This window comes from Amphibalanus amphitrite, unplaced genomic scaffold, assembly GCF_019059575.1.
Source record: "Amphibalanus amphitrite isolate SeventyFive unplaced genomic scaffold, NRLGWU_Aamphi_draft 000300F_arrow, whole genome shotgun sequence".
Classification (NCBI taxonomy): domain Eukaryota; kingdom Metazoa; phylum Arthropoda; class Thecostraca; order Balanomorpha; family Balanidae; genus Amphibalanus; species Amphibalanus amphitrite.
Window position 1 is genome coordinate 279325 of NW_024881795.1, and position 20729 is coordinate 300053.

Genomic DNA, 20729 nt, shown 5'->3' on the forward strand with positions numbered 1-20729 from the left:
TGGCTTGTTAAGTATTAAAACATAAAATGCATTATTGAAAGTAAAACTAGAATGTTTAAGATTGATCATTCCCTATATGGGTGTGTTTCGTTTTCCCAACACACAGTCCGCCTCTGACTCATCACTATTTTTCTTCCGCCGCAGTTTTCTGCTTTCGACACGGAAAAGGACTTTGACACCGCCCAGATCCTAAGCGGAGGTGCCACCGAGGAGTCTGCCGTCAACATCATGACCCTGAGCGGCCAGGAGGACCTCGCCTCTAAGCTCTTCACCTCTGCGTCCAATTTCATGATCATCAAGTTCAGGAGTGACGCCAGCGTGGAGAAGTCTGGCTTCAGGTGAGTTTTAAGTCTTGAAATGATTGTCTCTTGGTTTGCAATGACTCATCCATAACTCCTGCAAACTCCTTCGCGGAAGACGTCCCGCTTTTGTTGGAAATTAAGATAAGATAACTTGATAATGTAAGTGCTTGCATTTCTGGTTATTTGTCATTGTTGAACTATGCTGACCTCTTCTTACGTATGCTGACCTCCACTGAACCCGGTTGCTCTCTGTTGACCTCTTGTGTTGAACTCCGTTAACCTCTGCTGACCCCGTTGACCTCTCTGACCTCAGGGCGTCGTGGAAGTCGGAGCCTCAGCAGTGCGGCGGTGACCTGGTGGCTCCGGCCTCCCCCCAGCGCCTGACCTCTCCCGGCTACCCGGAGAACTACCCCGGGGGTCTCGAGTGTCTCTATATCATCAGAGCGCCACTCGGACAGATTATCACACTGCAGGTATGGAGCAAACTTACACAGGATCGATCATAGAAGTGTAAATTTTAATGGCGCCGGAGTTTAGAAAAGTGATCTGCTTAGTCTTCTTCAAATGTTTGTTTTCTTCTATACAGAGATCTGAACTCCTTTCAACAGAACAATTTTTGAACGTCACACGCTTTTGCTCTTGAATAAAATAACCATGTGCAACCATTGTCCATGTGGTCCGTAGTGTTCATAACTTATTTGATCTAATCCTTAGTTGGTATTAAACGTAGGCAGTGACGTAGCAAAGGCTGTCATTGTATGTGTTAAACATAACCATCGATGTCCATTTTTTTTTCAACGCAATCTTTAAGCTATCACCTCCCCCAATCGTTCCCTTCTAACTCCTCCCCTACCCTCTCTCCCCAGATCGAAGACCTCGACCTGGAGGCCGGTAACGACTACATCCGTATCCGTGACGGACCGAGTCCGGACGACCGTCAGCTGGCGTGGCTGACCGGCGCTGCCCCCGAGAGGCGGTTCATCTCCTCCACGGGAAACATCCTCTACCTCTACGTCAGGACCGACCTGGGCAACAGCCGCAGGGGCTTCAGCATCAAGTACAGAGCAGGTACGGTGCAAGATGAGGAGTTGATGTGGGAAGATGGGACCATAACGGAAAGGAAATACTATAATAAAAGGAAGACTATAAAATGCCATCCATAATCCATGACGAGAATACCTACTAGTTTTTTTGTTGTCATGATTAGATTGTTGAGCTGGCAGGTGTCGCGACATTGCCTTTTGACAATCTTGGGGTGTATGATTCTCTATAACAGGTATATGGTTTGTGCCTTGGACAGAATAACCTCAGTTGTTCTCTAAGTAATAGGTAATGTCGGATAATTTTATAACACTGGGGATAGCCATTTTCACTATAACTAAGGACATTTTAGAATATCTTAGCCATTCGATGGCCCGAGTGTGTTAGCTATCCAGTATAAATTGTACGACATATGTATCATTTTATATTATTTATTGCCATCTTACATGCTGTATGAATCAGGCAATGTTGTATGACCTACCAAGCCAATCTCACGCTCTAACTTTTCTCCGCAGGCTGTGACGTGACCCTGAAGGCAGACAACGGCAGTCTGTACTCGCCTGTGTACGGTTTGGCCGACTATCCGACCAACCTACAGTGTGACTACCTGATCCAGCGTCCTGCCGGGGGTCCGCTCAGTCTGCGCTTCACACATCTCAACCTGGATGAGACGGACGCTGTACAGGTTAGTCTACTCGGGAAGAGAGGGGTAGAGAGAGAGGGAGAGAGAGGGAGAGAGAGAGAGAGAGAGAGAGAGAGAGAGAGAGAGAGAGAGAGAGAGAGTGAGGGAGGGAGTGAGTGAGGAGGAAACTGGTCTCCGATCTTTCAAAGTTATTTGTGTATGATGAGCCACCGATTTCAGTCATTCTACTCTACGAACGATTTGATTGTTTTGTTGGGAGCAAGCTCTTTCGGCCATAGCAGAGCTATGGGATGATAGGATAGGGCGGAGATATTGGGCTGTGCGGGACACCGACAGTGAGTTGCAGCGGCGAGACTGCCCTGGTGGGACCTGATGGTCCCGTGTTGGGCAGTCCTCCCGCTTCCCAAACGGTCACCCCAGAGAGGATTTTAACGGGTCCTGGTACATGCCGGATGTCGGTTGGGGTGACCGCCAGCCGGGAAAGGGGAGTGGGAGGGGGATGCGGATGGGTTTGTCTTGAGGATGGTGAGGACGGATGTCGACGACCGAGGTTATCACTTATTTACCCACAATCGGGCCCCGATGACTCGAACGGTCTCATTCTCCGACCTGCCTGCCATCTGGCGTTAGGCGGCAAAGTTAGCTGTTGGGCACAGATGGCGTTAGTATCTGCCCACCCCGTCGATTCGTGGACAAAAGTAAGGCACCCCAAAATTGAACGGAACGGGGCGATCGCTTTTCGTAGTTTGTGCTGCCCTCAACCCCCCCCCCCCCCCCCCCCCCGTTTCCTTGAGTGACTGTGGCGTCCATATATAGGTTTGGGCGTCATTTCGTCATTTCGTCATTTTTACGGCGAACGATATTGGTTCATTGACTCCTCTATTATCCGTCGCCCTATGATCCATGCTGTCGTGCTCTCTCCGACATTTTGCACCCTTTAGGTCGTTATTCCATAGTGTAGGTAATAAATGACACTAACTCTGGTGTTATACTCTTATTTATTATATTTTGCCTTATGGTTGATCCACTGACGTTTCTTACACTATTTATTCCATAAAATTGTGCTATTTATCACGCTGTTTATATTTTATTTTCAGGTATATGACGGCCCGGACAGCTCCAGTCTCCGCCTCCACTCCGGTGACGGATTCACCGGTCCCTCGCCGCCCCAGCTGACACTGACAGCCCAGTCGGGGCAGATGCTGGTCAGGTTTAACTCGGACCCGCTGAAAACGGCCAAGGGATTCCAGGCCGTGTTCTCGTCAGGTGAGGGAGTTAGATAATCATTAGATGATGAAAGGTTGATTGAAATTTAGAAGTTAGACTGAAACTAGGTTATTTGATACACATGTTTTAGGATCATTATGCTAGATATGATCATTTTCATTATACCTTTGGGCGGAGGAATCGGGAAATGCCAACAGTAGCAAAGAGTATAATATGCATGATCTGAAAGTACATGTTATTATAATTTGATTTGATAAAAAGGAAAAATGGTTTAGACCTCAACAACGCCCTGCCCTGTCTCGATAATCATTATAATTTGCTGCGATTGATTACGACATTGAGCTCACGCTTCAATGCCTATCAGCGACTCGCCTCAACTACATCCCCTTCCAGCCAGCTCTTACATAACCAACCCTCTACATCTCTCCTCTACAGACTGCCCGATGCTGGAGCCCGGTAAGGGAGCCATCGGTACGAGCCGTGAGACCATCTTCGGCACCCGGGTGACCTTCACTTGCCCGGCCGGGCAGGAGTTTGCCACCGGCAAGTCCAAGATCATGACCGAGTGTTTGCCAGGTGGCAAATGGACTGTCAGCTATATCCCAGACTGCCAGGGTAAGTGTGCTTTTATATTTATTTTAAATATAGCGCATATGATATGGATGAGTCATTTTTGATGGCGATAGGTTGCATGTATGTATTGTATGTTTTATGTATTGACGTCAAAAGCCTTCCACATATGGCGTGGCGATTACGGCTGTTTGGGTAAGGTTCTCATAAAGTGTAACGTGATGTGTATTTTGCTCTGTCAAGAAGAGGCATTATTTGTTACTGGCGAAGTTATTCTATTCCCTCATCTATTCCCTCAGCAATATGCAGTGCTTCCTACGAGGCCTCTGATTTACGCACATTCGTAAAAAAAAATCTAACAATTCAAACATATATGAATGTCATTTAACCACGCTTATTTCTGACCGAGCTATAGGAACCAAACCGTTCTTGCATTTAACTCGTGTCACTATCATTCCCTCCTATGTGTCCCAATAATACTTTACCACTATTGACTCCCACAGAGGTGTACTGTGGCCCGGTGCCCCAAATCGACAACGGCTTCTCCATCGGCGCCACCAACGTCACTTTCCGCGGAGAGATCACGTACCAGTGCTATGCCGGGTTCGCGTTCCCGTCCGGCCAGCCCCTGGAGACCATCAGCTGCTCGGCCGACGGCAACTGGGGCAAGCTGCCTGTCTGCCTGGGTAAGGACTGGGGGAAAATTGGGGGAACTGGGGAAATAGACAGGGCAACTGGGGTAAGCTGCCCGTCTCTCTGGATAAGAGTGGGGAAATTGGGGTAAGCTGCCCGTCTGTCTGGGTAGGAAATTTCGAAACTACCAGCTTTTCTGGGTAAGGAGTGGGTAAAACTGCTCGTCTGTCTGGATAAGACTAAGGAACTGACCGTCTATATCGATCTGAAAGAGAAGTGCGCTCAACTGACCAGACTCCCCCGTATCGTTTCAGCCTCCCAGTGCCCGTCCCTGCCGGACGTGCCGTTCGCGCAGAAGAAACAGCTCAACGGAGGCGGACGGAGCTACGGAACAGTTGTCAGGTCAGTTCTTCCTCATTAGAAATGTCCAGGCAACCCTTGATTGCAAATGTTCGGGTAAAAGTATTGACATCGTAATGTTTGCGTCTGGCGTTTGGTTAACAGCGCCGAACATTTTATCGGTTCTATGAATTAATCTTGATCCGACGTTCAATATTTACCGATGATGAAACGGTTTTAGTCGCGTATTCGCAGCGCCAGTAAACATTGATAGCCGATAGGGCCTTCGGGATTAATGCGATCATTATATAACTACGCATTTGCGGCTCACGGAAGGAACTGCGTAGCATATTGCGCACAATGCGAAAGGTGCTGCAATGTGTTCCTTCTGCAACAACGTAGTTGTCCTGCGGCTATCAAGACGATGCATTTTTGCGTTGCGAAACACAACTAATGCGTAAAAGGAAAGCTTTCAATCTTTATTTCTAGGTTTTCGTTTTCATTCTGAAAAAAAGAATACAATACCAGTTTATGCGTACTGCATGTTCATCTTCCCTGTCACTTGCAGCATTTTCTGTCACTTCTGAAAATATGTATGACACTTTACTTTCCATCTACATAATATCACTGTTCTTAAGTCTGTAAAATCATGTGTAACCTCTCTGTCCTCAGATACGAGTGCGAGCCCGGATATGTTCGCTCCGGTGTCCCGGTGCTCTTCTGTATGAGCAACGGTACCTGGAGCAGCGAGGTCCCCAGCTGCTCCCGTAAGTTTGATGCCCACGAATCTTGGAGTTTGCTACAGAGATTCCTGGCCCCATTTTACATATTATTTCAGAAAAACGTATCACAAAAATACTTAGAGTATTTAAATGTCGGGGAATTATAAGGGATCTTTATTATGGCAGAAGATTAATTTCCGAAACGTTAAAAACGTTAGAAAGAAACGTCAGAAACGTTAGCAGTTGCAAAATGCCAGTAGCTTGTATGTGACCATCATGACATAGACATGAGATAGACGGCACTGTTGAAGCCAATTCTCTCACTCCCCATTTCGACTCCATTTGACCGTTCCCTTCCCGTTTCGCCAGGCGTGCGGTGCCCCGCCCTGCCCACCATTTCCGACGGCTACGTTCTCTCTCCCGCCGCCGAGTACTACTACGGTGACGAGGCCTCGGTGCAGTGCTACCGCGGCTTCCGACTGACTGGCTCGGCAGTCATCACATGTGGGCCAGAACAGCAGTTCATCAATGTACCAGAGTGCCAGGGTGAGTGACGGTAGGGAACAGTGACCTATGTTACGGACGTGGGTAAATGCGGCAATCACAGGCAATTGTTTTAATTAAAGGCGTATCGTCCCTATATATTTTAGTGGCAAAAAACGTTGTAATGTCTTCATTCCGCTTTATTCTAAAGAACTTTATCCCGTTCTTTGTGGTTTTTTATTGCTTGCACACTAAACAACCGCTTATTCTAGTGATACAGGGTGACACAAAAAAGCGGTCATCACCAAAATTCGAATAACTTCGGAAGTTTTATTCAGATCATCACCAAACTTCGGATACTTTAGGTCACACCTATGTAGCAGACATCCACCAAGTTTCAAGTCTTCACTACGAATACTTTTAGTACAGTGTGTGTTTTACGGACGCTCCACAATGTGCTCCAGGTGAGCGCCCCGGCGCTGCAGGGCGTAGGCACACCTGCATCCGGCGGGCAAAGTTGCCGATAACCCGATAAGAATAACGTTTCAGGGGTAGCACACCCCCTGAGCACTGTCTCCAGAGGCCATTGCACTCTGTAAAGTGCACAGCCATCGGGTTATCGACAACTTTGCCCGCCGGATGCAAGTGTGCCTACGCCCTGCAGCGCCGTGGCGCTCACCTGGAGCACATTGTGGAGCGTCAGTAAAACACACACTGTACTAAAAGTATTCGTAGTGAAGACTTGAAACTTGGTGGATGTATGCTACATAGGTGTGACCTTAAGTGGCCGAAGTTTGGTGATGATCTGCATAAAACTTCCGAAGTTATTCGAAATTTGGTGATGACCGTTTTTTTTTTGTGTCACCCTGTATTTAACTGCGATTCGGGCAATAATTTCAACTTTTTTGTCTCCTTTCGGCCGTCTTATTTCCCATTTCTGCTAGCTTGCTTGTCTTCCATTACTTGGACTTTTAATTAACGCCCACGTTCCGTTCCCACGTTCCAGACATCAACGAGTGCGCTGCGGCCAAGTGTGACCTGGCCTCTACCAACTGTACCAACACGGCCGGCTCGTACCACTGCGGCTGTCGGCCCGGGTTCGCCCCCAACCTGCAATGCAGGCCTGTGGCTGAGCTGGGAGTCAGCAGTGGGGCCATCAGTGACGGGGATATATCGGTCTCCGGGACCGAGGATGGATATGATAAGAATGTGAGTGAATGGGAATGGAGTGGGGAACGGGAGATGTAGAAAAGAATAGGAAGGAGAAACGAAATGAGAGGGTTGGGACTGGAGAGAGATAAGAATAGGGAGGAAGACGGTAAAAGAGTGCGATGACTGAAGCAGGCATGAAGGGAAGAGTGAGGCATTGCAACGAGATCAATTGTTTTATGCTTGCCATTATAAGAGATTCGCCACCAGAAACTCGATTTGCCTTGCTTTGTTATTGATAATGATTTTTTTTTTTTTTTTTTGTTGGATTAGGCCCTTTCGGTCCAGTAAGACCATTTCAGAGCCGGGAGGATGATAGGATATAGGGGGAGACATTGGTCTGGGCAGGCGCCCTAGTGAGTCGCCGGGGCTGAGCCCGTCCGAAGACAGGCCATCCAGCCCCAAGGCACTCACTGCACCCGGCTACGGGGTGCGCTCCCTCGGGAGCAGCGGTGCCGCTCCAAGGGAGCAGCGGTGCCGCTCCAAGGGAGCAGCCCGCATGAGATAAAGTTGCCTGTCCAGCCCGGAGGGGGTTGCGGTGTGGAGGAGAAGGATTTCAGTATCCTGAGGATAGAAGCATGGAACGGTGATAATGATTTTGACCACTGTCCTTAAGTCTTCGCAATCCACGAACTTACACCTTCGTATGACCCCGTATGACCTCATGTGACCTTCCTGCCCCCAGGCTGTTCGCCTCAACGCCGAGGGCGGTTGGTGCGGCGCCCGGGAGGGCCCCAAGGTCAACTGGGTCATGATTGACCTCCGCGCGCCGACCGTCGTCCACGGTTTCCGCATCCAGCCCGTATCTCGACCGGACCGCAGCGTGGCCTACGCCAAGAGCCTGAGGCTGTACTATACCAACGAGCTGACTGATGTACTGAAGGAGTATCAGACCAGTAGCGGGGCACCCGTAGAGTTCCGTACGGCTGGAGCTGGGCTGTCGGTGATCAGTATGCCAGCGCCCGTGGAGGCCAGATATGTGCGGCTCACCATACTGGATTATGAGGTGAGCGAGGTGTTCTTGGTGTAATTAGTGCGACTATTGAACGTTCATTTAGCAATCGAATTGGCAGAATCATATGCAAAAGTTGAAAGTCATGCTTTGTAGGACGTGTAAGTGCTTGGCATTTCTATTTATTACGTCGAAATTGTTAATTGTGCGCATTATTTGGCTTCGACATTCTTATTGTCGAAAGCAACATTTTTGTCTTTATGGCATTTGAAAGTGTTTTGTCGAGACGTATAATGTTTTTATCATCTGAATCACATTGTTGCTTGGTTTAAAAACTTTGAGTGATATTCAGCTTTGGGTAATCTTGATGTCACGTCTCATGCCTCATGCCGTCTGAAATGTCTCATGCCGTTCTGAAAATCGACTCCCTGTATTTTCCAGGTGGCGCCGTGCATGCGGATGGAGCTGATGGGTTGCTCCCGTTCCGAGTGTACCGACATTGACGAATGTGCCACCAACAACGGAGGATGCCACCAGAAATGCGTCAACTCGTGAGTTCTAACGTGTTGATATGTGTAGCGGGTAGTATTTTCCTAAGAATCCGTACGATAAACTAATTTTAAAAGAAAGACTGTTTTGAAGCACTAAGCGCGTTCTCACTATCTTTGTCCACTAAAAGTGACTAGAAGACGTCGTTAAGTGAGCCTGGATATTCTGCTAGATACAAAGTGAGATGTCGTGAATCGCAATTCAGAGCATACAGTTATATGGATGTACCATGCTGATGAGCTGTTGTTTTTGCGTCAATCGTGCCATTTTTAACTTTTCTGACGAGCGATCCCGTTGACGTGAGGACAGCTGTGACTGTAACTGCAATAACTGACCAAATCATACACGCGTCCTCCTAACCGCGCTTCTATCTCCTCACCATCAGTGCCGGGTCGTTCTCCTGCCAATGCGAGGAAGGATACGAGCTGTTCACCAAGAACGGAACCGCCGGCTTCTCCGTGGCTCCTTCAGAGACCGGTCTGAGGGACGGCGACACCTACCGCATCAACAAGACGTGCGTGCCCAAGCAGTGCCCCGGTATTGAAGATCCTGTTAATGGACTGCTGGTCTCCACTCAGGTATGTGGGCTATGGAACGGAGCCTGTTACGTTCCTGTTACGACAAAGGAGGTTTATCGTATGCGATTTATATCTGTGGTTCATAATCTCAACTCTCAAGCCTGGTTTGTGATCGGTGGCATCGTCAAGTAATCGTCGCAAGACATCTTGTGATCAAACACGTTTGAGAATGATCGTGGTCGATTTTGGGGACATGTGGATTTTAGGTACGAATTTTGTTCGATGTTTGTCTCAAATAATCAGCATCATTTTTTCAGTAGTCACGCTTTAGATGCTTTGTTTTGTCTGTGTACACCATCAAATATCAAGTTCGTTGAATTTCACTACTTTGCTTATCAATATCCTTGTTCTAAATGGTCATCACGCATAGACATTCAGGCTTTCCGATCTGCCCTTTAACTTACGTTGACTCTCAGTTTGCTCATCTGACCCGTGACGTCATCTCTCTGCCCCACAGGACCAGTACCATTACCGTGACGTCATCACATTCTACTGCAACTTCGGCTACGTACTGCAGGGCGCCAGCTCACTGCAGTGTACCTCCAGTGGAGAGTGGAACGGAACGGTACCCACCTGCGAGTGTAAGTGTGGGGGCGTGGGTTATGGATGGGGGAGTGGGGTCGAAGACGGGGAATGAAATCACAAATAGTTTACGGGTCACAAGCGGGTCACACGTGGGCCAAGGGTCACTGAGAGTTTACAAGTGAATATTGCATTGCATATTATCAGCATCAAGCTATCAGCATCACTAGTACTACTAACAGCTAGCAGTCATTACATAACTTCCTTTTCCATGCACTTTTTGGTAGGTAGCATTTGCTACTGGTTCATCAAATTTTATTGAATATACAATAAATAAGAACGGGTCAACTCAATCAGAATAAGCGCCGTGAGATCTCACAAAAACATGAGAAGCGATGTTTCACAAAAGGACGCTCGCACTACGCTAAATGACTCTTTTGTGCTCATAAGTGTCGGTCCGTTCACTCGTGTCGACATAAATTATTTACCGTCCTCTTCCCCACCGCAGACGCCTCCTGCCCACCTCTGGAGGGTGACGCTGCCGAGGGTCTCTCGGTCACCCTTACAAACCAGGAGGACGAGGAAGAGACCGAACAGCTGACTGTGCCGTTCAGAGAGAACATTACCATCGCCTGCTCAGAGACCGGAAAACCGCTGCGTAACACACGCACTGCTGGATTTAGACAGTGTGTCTATGATCCGAAACCAGGTAAGAGAGAGCGGGAGAAGTGGGAGGGAGGCAAGAGGGAGGGAGCGATGGAGGGAGGAGTTGAGGAAGGAAGGGAGAGGAAAAGAATAAAGGGCAGAGTGGGAGATAGAGAGATGGTAACAAAACTATTTGACGCAGCTCAATTTTTCTTCATTGAAAGGCTGAATTCATCGCTTATTATTTTTAGGGTTGTGTTGTTTGTCTTGGGTAAGCTCAAGCACACGGAAAGTGAGCCCCATAGTCACGATAAAAATGTGTTGTAACCTCAACAACACCCAGTCAAAGCGATTGTCAGGCCATTCGAATAATCTAACGACCCCCGCTCGCCTCCGCAGGCACTCCGGACTACTGGATCTCCGGCACTCCTCCCGCCTGTCCCCGCATTGACTGCGGAGTGCCTCCCACCACCCCCGGAGGGTCCTATGGAAACTACGCCGATACCATGTACGAGAGCAGCTTCTTCTTCGGCTGTGAAGACACCTTCAGCCTGGCCGGACAGAGCTCGTGAGTAGGGGAGAGAGGGAAGGGAAAAGGTTTACAGTATGAAGGGGCGGTAAAAGTCAGAGCTTGGTTGAGAGTTAGATGGTATTTGTCATTTGACAGGGGTATGTAGAAAAGATGGGGGCAATGTCCAGGGAAGACGTAAGGGGACGCTACTTGGGAGAACGTTTAGAGTTCATCTGGCCCGTAGTGCATCAAAGGAAGGCATTGTAAATTAAATGTATACCGATGACACCAAGTCTTCCATCGCGTTATCTCTTCGAGAACGTTTAGGTAATGTCGGAAACACTGGACAAGACGATCTACGTATACGCGGTCGAACTGCCTTGTTCTGTGTAAGGATTTATCTCGCAGAATTTGTTGTAGTTTTCGTTCCTCTGACCACCTTGCTATCTCTCCAGGTCAAACGATAACGTGGTGCGGTGTCAGGCGGACGGTACGTGGGACTTTGGCGACCTGCGCTGTGAGGGACCCGTCTGTGTGGACCCCGGCCGGCCGGCCGACGGAGCTCAGATCGCCACCAGCTACGAACAGGGATCCAAGGTAAGACCGAGAAAGGAATGAAATTAAATTACATTTCGCCACAATGTCATCATTTGCATGGCTCTTTATTGCTACTGGACTGGTATGCCTTGTTATAAACTGGCTATAGAGCGAGCGGAACTTTGGTGTAAATCACGATCGAATTGCCTTCGGTATTTCATGCTCAAGGGCAAGGCTCATATCTCGGGTAGGGTCTTCCGCAGAGAACGCTCTACGTATGTTTGGCATGCACCTTGTTTCATGCCTATTTGTGAAATGGGTTTCGTTCGTGTACTGACTTCCAACTTCTCTGTTTCAGGTGTCGTTCACGTGTAACAAGCCCGGCTACATTCCATTCTCGGGAGAGCCGATTGAATGTGTTCGTCAGCCCGAGTGTGCTACCATCCGGCCCCTGGGAATCACGGACGGCAGAATTCCAGGTAGGAAGCATAGACGGCAGTGTACCAAGCAGCAATTACCAAAGGCTTAATAGCGCGTATAGGAGTTAACGGTCGAAGAGGGTAAAGTTGGACGCCATAGGGCAGCGCTCTTAGCCCTCACCAAGTGGGTGACGTGCCTGTTAATTAAGAGCTAAAACGCCGAGGAATAATTATGCACTTGAGGTTCGTTTTCATTTATTAATTCATTCATTTATTTATTATCCATTTCAAACGCGGTTTGTAAAGCAATGATAAATTTGCTTACAAATATTATGTTTAGCGCGCTGATTGTTCATTCTTCACAGTCTCTTTTTCCAACTGTCCCCACAGCTTTCTCCCCAGTCCCTAACTAACCACCCCCTCTCCCCTTCACAGCGGCCTCCATCAACGCCAGCACGCAGCGGGCCAACTACGAGTCGGACAAGGTGCGCCTCAGCTCTGTAACGGGCTGGTGCGGCCAGCTGGACCAGCCCTTCACCTACGTCCAGGTCGACCTCGGCACGCTGCATAGGGTTAAGGTGAGGAGAAGAGGGCTAGTGTAGGGATCTGTGATGGATAGTTATGGGGTTTATTGGAATTGAAGGTACTGGCAAATGACTTATTTGTTATGGTTAACTGGCATAGGTATGGTTATCTATCAATAGTCGAAGCTCAGTTGAATTAGGTATGTAAAATTTATGGATTTTTGATTTTGAGTAGCCGTTTTATCAAATTTTAGCATACTATAAAGGTTTTATCTACACTTGTATGATAACTTCAAATATTTTTAGTTATTTGTTATCATTCGCCGTTATGGAACTTTTGTTTTAACAATGTTTTGTATACTTTTGTATGTGTTTGACGTCATCGATGACTGAAATGACATTGACAATCCATGCGTTCGCTCCGCAGGCCATTCTGCTGAAGGGCGTGGTCACCAATGACGTGGTAGGACGTCCCACCGAGATCCGTTTCTTCTACAAGCGATCCGAGGACGAAGACTACGTGGTGTACTTCCCCAACTTTAACCTGACCGCTCGTGACCCGGGCAATTACGGAGAACTGGCTATGATTACTCTACCAGAATCGGTGGAAACCCGATTTGTTATCCTCGGTTAGTATAAACTCTGGGCGGCTGGATATAAATGTTTAGGAAAGACTTCTGACGGTCATGGTAGTCGTCATTGGATGAAAACATAGCTATATAAACTGATGAACGGAAGCAGGTATTTTACCAGGTTAAAGGTAGACTGCCACCTTTTTTCCACAAAACGGTTTTCACTAGAGCTGAGCCACCTATGTCCCAGACTGAAGTCGGTTTTCCGAAATTCGAACCCGTTTGCGAGAAATCGGAGATCAAAGTTCAGTTTGATGCCATTTTTTTAGTCCAAGAAAACCGACATCTCTACTGTTTATCGATAACTTTGAAACATGAATTTTCTTATCTTTTGGTAAATATATGTCAAAACTTTGATTGTTTCGAGATCAGAGAAGAATTTTGGAGTGGCAAAATAAAAGTTAAACTTATATATTCAGTAGTTCATTTTTTCCAAAAAGTGTGGGAAATGGGGTTTAACATGGGCCAGACCCATTCCAAATGAGCCATGATTTTTGAATGTTTTACGAACTTAAATGCAAAATAAATTAAACATGGCCAATTTCTTATGAAATCATATATTAGTAAATCATAAAATACCTTACTTTTTCAAATAAAATGTAATAATCTTATGACCTTGAAGTCTAGTGATGTGTAAACATTGTCGCTAGACATTAACCGATTGATAATTGCATGATAATCGACAATTTTTTTCGCGATTCACGTGATGATACTTTGTCAGGTGAATTATAAAATTTTGTTTTGTCCAGGGAATAAATCATAGGCCGATCTGAGAAAACTTTTTGAAGGTGGCAGTCTTCCTTTAAATGTGTCATTTCTTTATGGCATGAACGTTTTGCTTATGCATAAAAGACGAATAGAGTACTGCCTTGCGGTTTTATACTCATATAAAAGTGGCTATACATATAAGCTATGAATATATTGAAGATGTTTGTGTCTCTGCTCCTCAACTCAAAATAACCCGCCGTCTTCTCTCCAGGAATTATCTCGTACGACAAGAATCCGTGTCTCAAGTTCGAGCTGCTGGGCTGTGAAGTGGAGGAGACCCAGCCACTCCTGGGTTTCGACATGGGTTACTCGATGTGTGTGGACGCTGAGCCTCCCCAGTTTGTTAACTGTCCCAGCGAACTGCTCCAGGTGAGAATTAAAATCCCAACGATATGTTATCGACAGAATTAGCTCACTATATCGTTTACTCTGTCGAATGACTTTTGCGTTGAATTTAAGTGTTCTCCGATTAGTGTCGTATTTTACGGATCAAACTAAAATTGCAATTCGCATATCGACATCCGTCAAAATGCATTCCCATTTCATTTCTTTTTTACCACCTGCCGTTTCCTCTAATCATTTATCCCTATCCCTGTCCCTCATCTGTAAACCAGTCACTTATTTTCTCCTTTATATTTTTATTTCCTTAAGTTTTTCCCTCAAGCCGTGGTCCTGACATCAAACATGATAATGAACCAGCTAACTCTATTTCCCCCATTCAACAGGTCACCAAGGGCGAGAACGGCCAGATTCTGCCCGTCAATTTCACCGAGCCCATTGCCACCGACAACTCGGGTATGATCGTGAGGACGGACGTGCGCCCGGCCGGATTCAGCCCTCCCGTCTATGTGTTCAGGTCAGTTTATAACATAGGTGTCTTGTGCGATTGATTATATGTGTGGGTCAGGTGGTCATAGAGGTTACATGGATTTTCGATTCAGAGTTCATTGGTTTTGTCAAATGTCAGGCATTAAGGACAAACGGAGTATTTTTTTTTCCTTTGATAAATTAGTCCTGACCGCGGAATGCGTGGTTTTGCGGCCCGGATGCTCGCTAAGCTTAGAATGGAGTGGTTAGAAGTCAAATACTAGGCTTACGACAATTACACTAGCACTGAACACGCGTCATGTCAGTGAGTTGTCATCTGCCTTTTTGGTGCTGTCACGTGACCCTGCTATATCATCTACAGTCTACGCCCCTGCCATGTCACGTGGCTCTGCCATATCAGCTGTGCTCCTGTATTGTTTAAAGTCATGTGACACTGGTATACCACTATAACCCCTGACGTTGTTCTATCACGTGCTCAGGGATCTGATGCTGGAATACTTGGCATTCGACTTTGACGGCAACGTGGCCATCTGCCAGATGAACATCACCGTCCCCGGTAAGAAACTAGGAAGGACCGCTACCTTGTCCTGGTCTGAGTTCCGTTTTCTGACGAAACCTGCATGCGATCAGATCCTACCCGACTTGACCTGAACATCGTAATTGCCGAGTTAATAGATGAGCACCGGTCTGCTGGCCTGGCGAAATGAAGTATTACCTGTTATAAGATATAAATAGGCAGATATAAGGTTATGGGCAGATATAAAGAATGGTTTGAACAAAGACTATTCGTACCCGATCTGCTATTAAAATGTCTTTCTTTTTGGCTTTCATTTATGAATGTAATTCACAGTCAACTTAGCCTCGAGAATTTCCTCATTGATAAATTTGACAATATGTTTTTTTTTTCTTTCGGGATAAAGTGCGACTTATTGATAATCACTTTCTAACTTTTCCTTGATGATCTTTCTTTCAGACGACACCCCGCCGAGGATCACGTGCCCTCAGAGCTATGTGGTCGAGCTTGTGGAGGAACAGGAGCTCTATGAGATCAACTTTAACCGTTCCCGCAGCCAGGTCACCGTCTCAGACGACACGGATGACGTAAGCATTATTTGATGACGTCATGAGTGCTGAGGATACGTTGAAGCAACGTCTTCCAGCACTGTTTTTCTTAAAGTGAAACATAATCTTATTTTCTGAACTTGAGCTAGTGCTACACGTTCGATGTGTTTCAATAATCATAACTTTCATTTCCGAATGTTTCCGTGTTTCCATTTAGCATCATCATTTTCCTTTCTGAATATTATTTCTGTTGTGCGTGTCCTAAACTATTCTCACTAATCACGAGTCACGACCTTTCTGCTCCCACAGGCGGATTCCATTCAGGTGGTGTTCGAGCCCTCAGCAGCCCGAATCCCGATCGGAGGTTATGAAAACGTCACGGTCACGGCTAAGGACGCGTCCGGCAACAGCGCTCAGTGTCACTTCCAGGTGAGTGGTGGTTTCTGGAGCCCACTGATTGAGGGGGTGCCGTATCATATTTGGTTATTAGCTAGGTATTTGATATGCTTGCTTTGAATTATGTAACCGGCGTCGTGAATCAAGATATAATTGAAGGATGTATTTTTACATAAAACGGTCATGAAAAAGAAGTTCATCATTGTCCAGCCCAGTCTTACGAAAAATGAAATAGACAATTCAACAATAATGATGATGATAAATAAGAAGATTAACTGCACGATGCACTCGGATTTCCTACACTGAAGTGCCCTTTTCTGACATTTTGTGTCTGCCTCCCCTAGGTCGCCGTTCAGGCCACCCCGTGCGTGGCCTGGGACCTGAAGGCACCGGCCAACGGTGACGTCAACTGTCTGCCCAGCGAGTCGGGTGGTCTGCGCTGCCTGGCCACGTGCAAAGAAGGTTACCGGTGAGCGATGCAGGTCATAGACTGAGTACTCATAGGTCATAGACTGAGTAGGGACTGAGAACTCGATTGGTAGTTTGCCATTCGTCGGCCTCGAGGGACTGGTTGGTATACCCTCGAAGCTATGCTGATGCTTTTTTCTATAAATTCTATCGAATGGGCTTTTTTGTTGGTCCTCTAGGCCTATTAAATCTTCTGGGGCACATTCCATTTATTTTCTCATCTGGCTCTACATCTTCATTTTGGGGGGTTCATTTTTAAGTCGCTTATAGCCCTATCTGCCGATCATTCCACTTCCAACCAGTTCCTTTAGTATTCTTTATTAGTAAGTGAACACCCTAAACGAACGGAAAATACTAGAATTCACGAAGTCAAATAGATACATGAATAGCTTTGACAACATTAACCACGCTCTCACCTCTCTAACCAACCACATCTCCTTCTAACCTCTAACCCTCTAACCTTCCAGTTTCACCGACGGTGAAGACATCAAGCGGTTCGGCTGTCAGCCGAAGCAGGCCTGGGAGCCGGCCAGCGTGGTTCCCGACTGTGTTACTGAAGACACCCAGCAGGCCAGCTATGACGTCAGCGCCAGAATCAGCTACCGCTCCAACGGCGCCGTGGCGCCCGAGTGTGTCAACATGTATAAGGTTAGTGGGGAGAGGGGGCAGCTTGGGGGGGTTGCGTGTTGACACGTATATTATATAAGCTCGATTGGAAACCTTGTCCACATAGTTCGTTATGTCCTCAGCATTTTCGATATTTTATCACGCTATTAATACCTCACATGAAGGTCTCGCCCCTCTTTTATGTCTCGCCTTGCTAATAGCAGCCTTATTATGCTCATTATTTCTCACCATTGTCATGTTTCACCTCTCTCATGTCTCACCGCTGATAATGTCTCACCCTTTCTCACACTAATGTCTCACAATGTCTCACTCTAATGTCTCACTTTATTGTCTCACAGGAGGAGCTGAAGCAGTTCCACGCCGACCTCAGCTCGGTTCTATCAGCGCGCTGCTCTCAGGCCGTCAACCTGAACATGGACGTCAGGCTTCTGGACGGAGGCGCCAGGAGGATCGCCGAAAATATGGTCGAGGTGAGTTGATAACCGACATAATGGCAGTAGTGCATCATGTAACATGCAGTCACGTAGTTATCATGTAATCACATTCTTATAATAATGCCTCTTGACGGTACCTGATAGGTGGGGGGATGAAGGGAATATTTATTGCATAGCTTACCCCGAAATAACGAAAGGAACCTCAGAATAATGTAACGAAATAGCGTAAAATTGTTAACTGTTATGTACCTTGTATTTATTTGTAGTGGGAATAACATTACGAATTAATGCATGCCTAAATACACTGTACATTGCAGTCGTTTGTAATAATTCGAGCTGGATGTTTTGTAAGGTACATATTGCTATGCATTTTAATGCTCATGTGATTCGGGTTATTTTTCACTCACTCATTTTTTGTCTCTGCCCTGGGCAGCTGGAGCACGTGCTGCGCATCACCCCAGAGGTGTCACAGCCGCTGCTGTACGATCTCTGCGGCCTGAACCTGGGACTCATCTTCGAGCTGGCCGTGCCCTCGACCTCTGTGGTCATCCAGCCCCTCATCGATGTCGATGCCATCGGTAAGATTTTGGAGGTGGGGTCAGGGAGATTGGAAGTGGAACTTGAAGTGGAAACGGCGTTAAACAGGCCAACTAGAGCTTTAACACGCGCAGTGGAAGGGTTGCGAGTACTACGCCCAGTGGAAGGGGGGGGCAGATGTCGCCCCCCCTCCCTATGATCTCAGCTCCCACTGGAGCTAGAAAGACGAAATTTGGAGGGTAGGTGGGGGCCATAGGGAACTCTGTTGAGTGTGAATTTCATGACCCTAGGTCAATATCTTCAAGGTCAAATGAGGTCAAATTTAATCTTTCACTATACGAAAGAGCAAACATTTGTGAGTATGTATGATTGGTGAATTTCTAGATAATCCAACAAAAAATATGGCAGTTAGAAGCCTGCTAAGGGTAAAATGTCGCCGGCTGAAGCGGCATCGGCCGACGCGGGAAACGCGGCAATCACAATTTTGTGTTTACACACTCATAACTCAAGTTGTTACCAGCCGATTTTCAAAATTCTTTGACCATATGATTGCCTGTACATTTTTCAGTCTTCTCACCGAATTTGATGCGAATCTAATATAATCAGCGGTAAGGAGCGCGATGTAAAGACGGAACCGTCCCTCCCCGGCACAGTCTACAATTCAGGCGGCGCGTAACGGCTAGCGCCGGCCGCCGCGCCGCCGCGCCGCCGCGGCGGCAGGATGTTTGACTTTACACCGCTATTACTAGAAAAGTTGTGAACCGATTTTCTTACTTCTTGCACGAGAAGATCCGCAATTCAATTCTGGACAGGTAGCCGAAATTTCACATTGATATTATGCTTGCGGCGCGAGTTATTGGCGAAAAACAGAAGGGGTGGGCGAAATCCGCCCCCCCCCCCTTCCACTGCGCGTGTTAAATTGTTTTGCTTTACATGGTTCTTTGAATCGTTTATGGTTTAATTGGGTGTATTTCTTTTATTATTGCAGCTTTGTCTTTCTCTTATGATTTGAGCTGTTCCCCAGTCTATCGTCAAAAGCGTACGAAAAATGTGAAGCAGTTTTCTTTAAAGTTAACCTTATATTGCTTAGCTAGACACCCAGTGCTTGAATTAGAACGAGAAATACTCAAAGAAATCTAAGAAACGTCGGACTTTATTTGTGTCGTATAAAAATGTGACGATGTACAGCGACTTTATTGCATGTTAACACCGCGCTCCCCACAAGTAAGCAGTGCCCTCCGATGCGCAGTGATTTAAGCCCGTTCACACCGCGTTCCTTCACAGGCAATCAGTGTCATCCGATGTGCAGCGATTAAAGCCCGCTCACACTGCGTTCTTTCACAGGTAACCAGTGCCCCCCGATGCGCGCTCTGGATAGCAATGTGACCCGCGGCTTTACCTGCTCCACCGGAGAGGTTCTCAACTCGGAGTCGAGCAACACCAACGTGCCCAGATGCCGTGAGTGCAGAAAAAGAGAAACGAGGGCTTATTTCCTCATTTATTGGAAGTCCAAAGCATGCTGATGATTGGGCATACGACCTAGCCGTGGTGCTAAGCGTTGGCATTAAGCATAATCATGGTCCGTTGACATTAATAAATGGATCGTAATTGGACAACCAAATGCGAAACACAAAACATAAAATGCTATCTTCAGTGCACAATTTTACACTACAATTCATTGTAAGTGCTAAATAATACCGTAACGCTTGTTGAAAGTGAAACGTTTTTTTTTTTTTTACTTTTTGTGATTCGTACTGCCCTCTGCTAGCGCTGTTTGACCTCATTTGACCTGTTTTTCTTCCTCAGTGCACTGCCCTGCCGGAACATTCGCCAAAACCGAGGACGAGGAGTGCACAGTGTGCCCCATGGGCCAGTACCAAGACCAAAGTCGCCAGGGCGCCTGCAAGAGCTGTCCCTCGGGGACCTACACCAGGCACGAGGGAAGCAAGAGCGTCAAGGTAAGAGAGCGGGATGGAAAACGGCAGGGGAAGGAATGTGTACCAAATGACAAGGCCTGGATATGAGGATAGGATTAGAGTCGAGGCTTTAGGTCATGGTTTCTGCACTGTATTTCATATTTTTTTAAGTGATTTTTTTATGCAGTTACTTTAGAGTTTAAATTTTAGAATTGTGAATAAATAAACGAAGTTCATTATTTATGAAATACATTATTCAGTATTGATTACGAAGTTCATTATTAACTTCACTGTGATTTCACAAATAAACTGTAAAATTTTCCACGGAAACCAGGAATCATCATTTGTTTCAGTACATCCAAGAGTAACCACGTCCATCCCCAAATCCACGACGTACCCCGCTCTACCCCCCTTCCCCACAACTGACCTGACCTCACTCTCTCCCCTAGGATTGCGTTCCCGTGTGCGGCTACGGCACCTACTCGCCCTCTGGTCTGGTGCCCTGCCTGGAGTGTCCCCGGAACAGCTTCACCATGGCACCTCCTGTTGACGGGTTCAAGGAGTGCTCCTCCTGCCCTCCCGATACTTTTACTCACGCCCAGGCTGCTAACGATCAGTCCCTCTGCCGAGGTAAGATGAAGGCGCGTTATTGGCG

The 20729-nt window shown here is 46.9% G+C and overlaps 1 protein-coding gene across 1 annotated transcript in view; it reads left to right on the forward strand.

Annotated features, from left to right (window-relative positions):
* Nucleotides 1–20729, forward strand: part of LOC122387849 — an 85573-nt gene that overhangs the window by 17995 nt on the left and 46849 nt on the right. The window contains exons 8-40 of the mRNA XM_043378409.1: nucleotides 145–338; nucleotides 616–775; nucleotides 1169–1370; nucleotides 1859–2028; nucleotides 3084–3252; nucleotides 3649–3828; nucleotides 4287–4469; nucleotides 4731–4818; nucleotides 5428–5522; nucleotides 5847–6023; nucleotides 6967–7169; nucleotides 7855–8175; nucleotides 8563–8672; nucleotides 9056–9248; nucleotides 9706–9829; nucleotides 10279–10479; nucleotides 10815–10983; nucleotides 11382–11523; nucleotides 11822–11942; nucleotides 12318–12460; nucleotides 12834–13035; nucleotides 14018–14175; nucleotides 14532–14662; nucleotides 15114–15190; nucleotides 15608–15735; nucleotides 16006–16125; nucleotides 16437–16561; nucleotides 17028–17208; nucleotides 17526–17657; nucleotides 18055–18199; nucleotides 19503–19616; nucleotides 19965–20116; nucleotides 20524–20704. Coding sequence (XP_043234344.1) covers nucleotides 145–338; nucleotides 616–775; nucleotides 1169–1370; nucleotides 1859–2028; nucleotides 3084–3252; nucleotides 3649–3828; nucleotides 4287–4469; nucleotides 4731–4818; nucleotides 5428–5522; nucleotides 5847–6023; nucleotides 6967–7169; nucleotides 7855–8175; nucleotides 8563–8672; nucleotides 9056–9248; nucleotides 9706–9829; nucleotides 10279–10479; nucleotides 10815–10983; nucleotides 11382–11523; nucleotides 11822–11942; nucleotides 12318–12460; nucleotides 12834–13035; nucleotides 14018–14175; nucleotides 14532–14662; nucleotides 15114–15190; nucleotides 15608–15735; nucleotides 16006–16125; nucleotides 16437–16561; nucleotides 17028–17208; nucleotides 17526–17657; nucleotides 18055–18199; nucleotides 19503–19616; nucleotides 19965–20116; nucleotides 20524–20704 — 5191 coding nt within the window. The remainder of the gene's footprint in view (nucleotides 1–144; nucleotides 339–615; nucleotides 776–1168; nucleotides 1371–1858; nucleotides 2029–3083; nucleotides 3253–3648; nucleotides 3829–4286; nucleotides 4470–4730; nucleotides 4819–5427; nucleotides 5523–5846; nucleotides 6024–6966; nucleotides 7170–7854; nucleotides 8176–8562; nucleotides 8673–9055; nucleotides 9249–9705; nucleotides 9830–10278; nucleotides 10480–10814; nucleotides 10984–11381; nucleotides 11524–11821; nucleotides 11943–12317; nucleotides 12461–12833; nucleotides 13036–14017; nucleotides 14176–14531; nucleotides 14663–15113; nucleotides 15191–15607; nucleotides 15736–16005; nucleotides 16126–16436; nucleotides 16562–17027; nucleotides 17209–17525; nucleotides 17658–18054; nucleotides 18200–19502; nucleotides 19617–19964; nucleotides 20117–20523; nucleotides 20705–20729) is intronic.